At 38.8% G+C, this 8,619-nt stretch overlaps 1 protein-coding gene across 2 annotated transcripts in view; it reads left to right on the top strand.

Annotated features, from left to right (window-relative positions):
* The first annotated feature begins 1,830 nt into the window (after positions 1-1,830).
* Positions 1,831-8,619, top strand: part of PFDN1 (prefoldin subunit 1) — an 84,495-nt gene continuing 77,706 nt past the window's right edge. Inside the window, exons 1-2 of one of the 2 annotated variants that reach the window (XM_058279769.1) lie at positions 1,831-1,927; positions 5,371-5,537. In XM_058279769.1, the coding sequence (XP_058135752.1) occupies positions 1,895-1,927; positions 5,371-5,537 (200 nt within the window). In that variant the 5' untranslated portion in view covers positions 1,831-1,894. The remainder of the gene's footprint in view (positions 1,928-5,370; positions 5,538-8,619) is intronic. The other variant, XM_004477834.3, reaches the window with a different exon arrangement.

The raw sequence follows: 8,619 nt of genomic DNA, 5'->3' as shown, positions 1-8,619 counted from the left end.
GCCCTACACGAAAAAAGCACAGCCTGCCCAGGAGTGGCGCGGCACACACGGAGAGCTGACACAGCAAGATGATGCAACAAAAAACAAATAAAAAATAAATCTTAAAAAAAAAAAGAATTTATTCCTCAAAGACCTCTTACTGAAAAAACCTGCTGAAGGGTTCATTTCATCAAGAAGGAAATTAAACTCAGGAGGAAAAAGTGGGATGCAGAAAGAAGCAAGGAGCACAAATTGAGAGGAGACTCTTGCCTAAAGTCACATTACTCTTAAGTAGTGGAGTCAGTATTTGGACCCAGGTTGTCTGAAAACTTAGCTCATGCTCTATCTTTTACATTACATAACCCCTATGAGGAGTGTTTCAAAATCTCCTAAAGTAATGTACAGGGAAATATCTGAAAATGTCTTTGAATTTCACTATTCCATCCCTAAATATTGATAATCTATGATGAAGTTCTAAGAAGGTCCCAGAGAATCTAAAGTCATGAATTAGGCCTGTTTTTCCTTCTTCTGAAGAGAATTGATTCACATTCAATAATTATTTTTTCTTCCTTTCCTTTGGGGCACTATGGAAGGTGTTCTAGGTGCAAGTGGTGTGGGAAACATTATTCCATGGTTCTTGATTTCAAGAAGTTTACGGTCTAATAAAAATGTTTTGTTTTTTTTTATAAGAAAGGTAGAAAATGTTATGTGCCTTGAGAGACGAAGAGATAAGAGTGTTGTGGGGTGTTCAGAGGAGAGATTATCTTTGGTCTGCACAATGGTTGATGTAAGGGGTCAAAAAAGACCTAATGGAGGAGGTGGCTCATTTGCTAAGCCTTGAAGGACAAAGAGGACAACAATAACCAAATCAACTATTTATTGAGTACCTACTGTGTGCATGGTGCTGTCCTTGGAGCTTTTCATCCTGACACAATTTATTCCTCACAATTACCCTGTTAGGGAAATATTGTTACTCTCAAGAAAAATATGAGGAGACTGAAGCGTATCAAGGATAAGTGAATTGCTCAAAGCCACACAGTTAGTAAATAAACTGGATAGACTTAGGCTCAAGGTAGACAAAGGATTGAATTCATATCTGGCTGGTTCCAAATTCCCTGCCATTTTTTCTTCTTCGCAGCTTTTGGGACAAATAAAACATCCATTTCCTCCATTTCTGAAGTCCAAATACTATCCATCCTTAAGATTTAGATGCCAGGTCCTTTTAGAGCAGAGAGTCTCAAAATGTAGTCTGGAGAGAGGATGTGATTCAAGTGATTGAACACCTGCTTCCCACACCTGAGGTCATAGGTTTGATTCCCCAGTACCTCCTAAAAACAAAAAACTGAGACAACAAGCAAACAAATTAAAAAAAAACCCCTCAGTGGAGCCCATGTGGCTCAGTGGTTGAGCACTGGCTTCCCAGGCACATCCCAGACTCCCTACCTCAAAGGAAAAAAACAAAATCTTGCATAGGGTAGGGCCACCAAAGGAGTCTGCAAAGGTGCAATTTTCCAGACCCAGAGAATCTATATATATATTTTTTAAACAACTGTACTCGGCCTCTTTTGAGAACTACTACAAAGGGTTTTCTGATCTACATGCATCTTAATTTAGCAGCACAAACTAAGCTATTTGTCAAACTGTTTAAAGCCAAACATGAAATAAGTGCGTTGGGTTCTACCTAGAGGAGGTGGAGGAGCACTCAAGCCTGATGAGTCACGTGGGGGAAAACATCCGGTGATCCCAAGAAGCTCAAGGTAAGACTAGAACCACCGCACCCAGAGAGGGAAAACTAGCCCGGCTAGCAGGACTCATGCGCAGGCGCAGAAGGGAGACAAACGATCCATCTTCTTCAACCCTTTCCCGCCCCCTTTCCAACCTTCTCCCGCCGCGCAGGCGCAAAGAGTGAATCAAGATGGCGGCGCCCGTGGATCTGGAGTTAAAGAAGGTAAACCAAGGTCTTGAGCGGGCAGGGCGTTTCTTTGGAAGCCGAGGGGACTTTGGACAAGAATATCGAGTGAGGCTCGTGTCCTGCGGAATTAAAGAGGTTCTAGGGGACTGGGGAGTGGTTTCCCAGAGTACTAAAGCGGGACCGGGTCTTCGTAGGCTGGGGTGGGGACGAGCGGCTCTTGCTAAATAGGAGCTGGTTGGGTTGAGTTCTGTTAAATCTGCGGGTCAATCTCTAGCCTTTTCCCTTGTTCTGAGCTTTAGAGCAGTTTTGTTACGCTAGGAGCCGCCAGGGACTCAGTTGCTTAGTAAGATCTGAGGCGAGCGTTTCAAATTGGAGTCTCTTCGGACGGCTTACTTGAACTGAGGCACCTGCAATAATGCCTCCTCTCTTGCTTTGAACGACTCCAAGTCCATCCTTTGTTTTTAGGCCTTTTATTCAATCCCATACCTTGAAAGGTTTCAGTATCTGCGGCTCAGAAAATCAGATATATTCATAGCAATTTCAGTCCCAGGGCTTTGATCCCCATCCCCGCCCCTCTTTTTAGAAGAAGTTGACAAAAAAGTCTTCTAAAGTTTTCCAAATGAAGTCAGTATCAGAAGGAATTGGGTTTCCGTTTTTGTTCAGACAATTTTTTATAAATGTGTTGTTACTTAGAAACGTTTTTGCTAAGAGTGGTCAGGATTCTAACACCTCTACCCGCCCCAAATCATAAGTGTTTTGGAGTGGTGGTGGTGGTGGTAGTGGTGTTTGAAAAGGACCCTAGAATTAATTTAGTTAATGCTTCTCTAGAAAAGGAATCTGAGTTCCAGAAAAGACTCAGTCAAAGGTTGGGACTAGATCCAGTGTTTCCATCATATTCCACACTATTTTGACTATTAGTTTGGGTTCTTGCTTGCTTGCTTGCTTGCTTTCATCCTTTCTCCTGTCCTCTGTCCCTCCCCTCCTCTTATTGAGTGACTTCTAGGGTGTAGAGGATGGGGACAATGAAGTCTGACATCTGCAACTGGCAGGGACCTCCCTAACTCGCAGCTGTGGAAAGGCCAAGGCTCCAATTTAGGTTCTTGAGAAGAGCAGCATGTTACTTAAAACTGCCTTCTGGTCAGCCTTTGCATATGAAATAGAACAGTTGAAAGAGCTGTTTTCTGCTAATAAATGAAGTTGTTTGTTATTGCTCTGAGGATTTTGTGTATGTGTTTGTGTGTGTGCCATTCTTGTATTGAAACTTGTAAATATAGTCCTTGAGTGATGTTCTCTAATGCTGTAATATCTCAGCTTTAACAGTGTACTAGCTTCCGTAGCAAACTAAACAGAACAACCAGATAATCCCTGGAATTTTACATTTCAAAACACTATCAAATTGTGCATTCCAAAACTTTATTTTTGTGTGTGTGTGTGGTTGAAAGTTCAGATTTAAGTCAGGGTTAAAGATCTAACAAGAAAGTACAACTGTGAAGGCCTTACCTCCCAATATTAATTAAATTTATTGCTAAGAAACATTGGATAGTGAGTGCAAATTAAGAAAATGATATGCAGACTTAAATTGGTTAGTTTTGACAATTAAATAAAAAAGAAACTTGTTGCTTAATGGTTTTATCTTCTAATGTTTTTCCAAGATCTTTTTTGGGTTGGAGACTAATAGGAAATTTCAGGTACTTCCCCTCCTCCAAAATAAATTTTTTGAGACCACATTAGTAGGTGAGAACAGAGTCAAAATAAAAATTTAGGAGACTTTGTCGTATATTGCAGTCACAAATGGACATAAATTTGACAGCATGTAAAAGGCATTCTAGGCACCTCAATTAGAATATCCGAGAACTGTGTTTATATTTTAGGTAAGTAAGTGTATACAAGGGTAAAATTTGGCTTGGTATGTGTGAATGAAGATTAAAATGCAATTTTTCTATGGGTAATTTGAATTTTCTGTTTCTCACTTCCATCGTCTTTCTTTTATAAAATATTCATATTCTGAATATTACTGGAGGCAGTGGAATGGAAAGCTACCTGAATTAGGAGTCATAAGAAATGGATTTAAGTGCCTGCCTTTCCACCTAATAAATAGTTGTGGAACCCTGCACAAGCTACTTGGGTCTCTTAACAAATTTAGTTAATTTATAAATTGTGGATGATAAAACTAACATTCCTAACTCATAGGGTTATTGAGAAGAGTAAATTAGATATTTAATATTGGATTCCTCATTAATGTGGGAAAGTGCTTTGAAACCTACTTGTGTAATACAAATGTAGGGAGTTGTTACATTTATGCTCTTGTTTAGAATTTCTGTATTGCATCCTCTAGCTATTGCATTTATTGCTAATATTACGTCTTGGGGTTTACTAATTGATATTATTATTTTTTAAGATTTTAAAATTATTTATTTATTTCTCTCTCCTTCCTCCCCGCAGTTGTCTGCTCTCTGTGTCCGTTTGCTGTGTGTTCTTCTGTGTCTGCTTGTATTCTTGTCAGCGGCACTGGGAATCTGTGTCTCTTTTTGTTGTATCATCTTGCTGCATCAGCTCTCTGTGTGCAGCACCACTCCTGGGCAGGTTGTGCTTTTTTTGTGTGGGGCGGCTGTCCATACGGGGCGCACTCCTTGTGTGTGGGGCTCCCCTATGCAGGGGACACGGCACTCCTTGTGCACATTAGCACTGTGTGTGGGCCAGCTCACCACATGGGTCAGGAGGCCCTGGGTTTGAGCCCTGGACCTCCCATGTGGTAGGCAGACACTCTGTCCGTTGAGCCAAATCTGCTTCCCAATATAATTATTTTTATTTTATTTTATATATTTTTAAAGATTTATTTTTTATTTATTTCTCTCCCCTTCCCTGCCCCCCCAGTTGTCTGCTCTCTGTGTCCATTTGCTGTGTGTTCTTCTGTGTCTGCTTGTATTCTTGTAAGCGGCACCAGGAATCTGTGTCTCATTTTGTTGTGTCATCTTGCTGCATCAGCTCTCTGTGTGTGTGGCCCCATTGCTGGGCAGGCTGCACTTTTTTTGTGCAGGGTAACTGTCCTTGTGGGGCGCACTCCTTGTGCGTGGGGCTCCTCTATGTGGGGGACACCCCTGTATGGCAGGGCACTTCTTGCGTGCATCAGCACTGCGCATGGGCTAGCTTCACCACACGGGTCATGAGGCCCTAGGTTTGAACCTTGGACCTCCCATGTGGTAGGCAGATGCTCTATTCATTGAGCCAATCCCTTCCCCATTTTTTGATATGTGTTTGTTTTGCTTCTTCAAACAGATTGCATCTTCTGAAGACAGAATAAACTCAGTATTTAGTGTAGTGACTTGTTTACAATTATATTGGTTTTTATTTATGTTTGCTTTGGTAAATTTCACAGCTTTGTCTGAAATCACAATGTTTTATTTTAATATATTTCGATTTTACATAAATGTTTTCTGTAAATTGTTTTATGAACTAAACCAAGGAATTGTTTTTATTAGGCCTTCACAGAGCTTCAAGCCAAAGTTATTGACACGCAACAGAAGGTGAAGCTTGCGGACATACAGATTGAACAACTAAACAGAACGAAAAAGCATGCACATCTTACAGATACAGAAATTATGACTTTGGTGGATGAGACTAACATGTATGAAGGTGTAGGAAGAATGTAAGTAAAATATATCTTTAAGGCAGTTATCTTGGGAGAGCTTTTGTCTGAAATAAATTATATAAATTCATTTTTAATCTTGGGTTAAATTATCATAGAAATAGCTTTAAAGATCATCTAGTCAATTACCTTCTTTTTTTCTTACAAATGAGAAACTGAACCCCAGAGAGACTTAAGTATTTAATTTTAGAGTTTGAAGTACATTTCTTAAATACTTCTCTCTTCTATGATTAGGTACTTTAATGTGTAATTTCAATGGTAAAAATATGATTTGTCATGGAAAGATGTTTATAGTAATTTTGTGCCTGAAGATTATATTTAAGTTGTGTTGTAGTTTTAACCACCCCTTCCCTACTCAATTTATTGGGAATCATACATATCATAAATCTTTTAGATGTCTGGCCAATGCTGTATAATAAAAATAAAGATTCAGTTGCCATTTAAATACACTCATTTGAAGTATCAGGCATTGTTCTAACAGGGGGACAACTTATATTTAAGAAATCTGGTAAAACAATTTCCCTTTTATTTGTTCTGTTATCAGATCAATTACCTACATTTCATTGTTTTCTTTCTTGCTTTTTAAAAAATATTATTTATGAGAGAGAACAGATCTGTTTTGTATTCTCTAAGAAGTAAATAAAGAATGGAAAGCCCGTAAATACAGGTCACATTCCATTTCAATGCTCTAAAAGAAGACTGACCTTTTTTTTTTTTTTTTTTAAATAACGGAGGTATGGGAGGAGGGTTATTCTGGAATTTGGTCTTTGAGTATTACTTAGTAAGTGCACCATTACTTCAAGTTTGGAGATCTTTCAGTTGGAATGGAATTTGACCTCAATCTTAGAATGACTTGTTTTGTGATTGATTTGAAGGAAGCATAACATGTGTAAAATTTAGTAATTGCTTTGGAATGACATCATGAGAAATAGATGCTGCTCATGTCTAACTCATCCATATCTTTCTGGAAAAGAGAGATTACTTTTGATAAGCTGTTCATCTGATTTGTTTTCTCAAAATAAATAATATACTGCAAGTGAATTTTATATAAGGAGTTCATATTTTTCATTTTAGATTTTTTTAAGAAGAGAATCCCTATCTGAGAGTTTATTAGGACACAGAAGAATTGTGACGAGAAGAAAATAGAACCCTTGAATATGTGTCTTTGTAATATGAAGTGCATTGTTGGCATTCATTTACAGGATAATTTTATCCTTAATGTGAATATCCTTAGGTCTTAAAACTGTCATGACAGCTTTTCTAGCATGCCTATTAACATGTTGCACTTGGATTTCATATCCCTACACCAGCCTTTGTTTGCAGCAAAGAATCCCTTTTTCCAAAATACTCTTTCACTATCCTTGGCCTTTTGAGCTACAAAGTTCTTATTTTTAATTAGAATAATTAAATTTCCTAAGCAGTTTGCAGAAATGATAGAAGAGTTGCTTTTTTGTTTTCATAATGCTCAAAGTGCTACTGATAGCTTGTAAGCTATGCAAAGAATTTAGAGTTAGAAGGCTAAGATATAAATTAGTTGTAGAACAGTAGTTTATCCAGAAGATTTATTATTTCATGTAAATTTTGTTTCTAAAAAGAAGTGTATAGTTATAAATGTTTGGATAAAATGGAACTCCTTCATGGTTTCCGAATTTGGTTTTAAATTTGATATTTGTGCTTTCTGCATCTCACTGGCAGCATGAGTTTGATCCTGCATTGTAGGGGCATGTAAGGTGAATAGCGTTGTTTTTTGGCTAGCATATTAGTGCTCTGGGAGGAAGAAGAGACATGCTGAGTATTAGTCTGGTCATGAGGATGTTCTCTTTCTTGATGCTAAACCTGAAATATCTATTTCTGAATTTATGGTCTTAAGTAATCTTGGGTATCATTGTGATTCATTTCTTTAATTCCAGTCTTTACCCTAATTTGTCTTTTTCTTTTCAGGTGTTATAATTTGGGAATTCTGATGAAAATATTAATTTTTCTCCAACTTTTATTTTAAAACTACAGATTATGAAATCCAAAACTTCACGTTTTTGTTTTAACATCTGTGGTAGATTTTTGCCATTGGCTTAATTCTGTCCTTATTGTATCTTGCCTAGACTGTTGTAATAACAGTGGCCTTCATGCTTTCTGCCCAGTCCACTTTTCACACATTTGCCATAATTGATCATGTCAGTATTCTTTTTAAAATCCTTTGTTGGTTCTCTCTTAGTTTACAGGATAAAATCAACCCTGCATTCATGGTCATTCATGATCCTTCAAAATCTGTCCTTAATTTACTCTTCTAGTCTCAAATGTCCCAACTTTCTCTTCTCATGTTCCATGATGGTACTTAAATTTTATCTCAGGGATCTACCTACCTCCTCCTATGGTTTTGGATTATCTGTTGGGAAGGATTCTTGGGTCTCATGTGGACTTTATTTATTTATTTATTTTTAAGGATTTATTTAATTAATTTTTTTCTCCCTACCCCCTCCTTGTTTGCACTTGCTGTGTCTTTTTGTTTTCCTTGTTTCTTTAGGAGGCACTGGGAGCTGAACCCAGAATCTCTAATGTGGGAGAGAGGTGCCTTATTGCTTGAGCCATTCGTGTGTCTTTCATTATGTTTTTCCCCCTGCATCTCTTGTTGCATCATCTTGTGTCAGCTCGCCATGCCTGCCCGTCGCATCAGGTGGCTATCTACTTTTTTTCCCCTAAAGATTATTTATTTATTTATTTATTTCTCTCCCATTTCCCTCCCCCCCAGTTGTCTGCTCTGTGTCCATTCGCTGTGTGTTCTTCTGTAACCTCTTCTATCCTTATCAGCAGCACTGGGAATCTGTGTTTTTTTTTGTTGTTGTTGCATCATCTTGTGTCAGCTCTCCGCGTGTGTGGCACCATTCTTGGGCAGGTTGCACTTTCTTTTGTGCTGGGCGGCTCTCCTTACGGGGCACACTCCTTGTGCATGGGGCTCCCCTACGCGGGGGACACCCCTGCATGGCACAGCACTCCTTGCGCCCATCAGCACTGCGCTTGGGCCAGCTCCATGTGGGTCAAGGAGGCCCGGGGTTTGAACCGCGGACCTCCCATATGGTAGGTGGAC

This window comes from Dasypus novemcinctus, chromosome 2, assembly GCF_030445035.2.
Source record: "Dasypus novemcinctus isolate mDasNov1 chromosome 2, mDasNov1.1.hap2, whole genome shotgun sequence".
In the NCBI taxonomy this organism is placed as follows: domain Eukaryota; kingdom Metazoa; phylum Chordata; class Mammalia; order Cingulata; family Dasypodidae; genus Dasypus; species Dasypus novemcinctus.
Note: the sequence above shows the minus strand (reverse complement) of the source record. Positions and strands in the feature narration are given on the sequence as shown.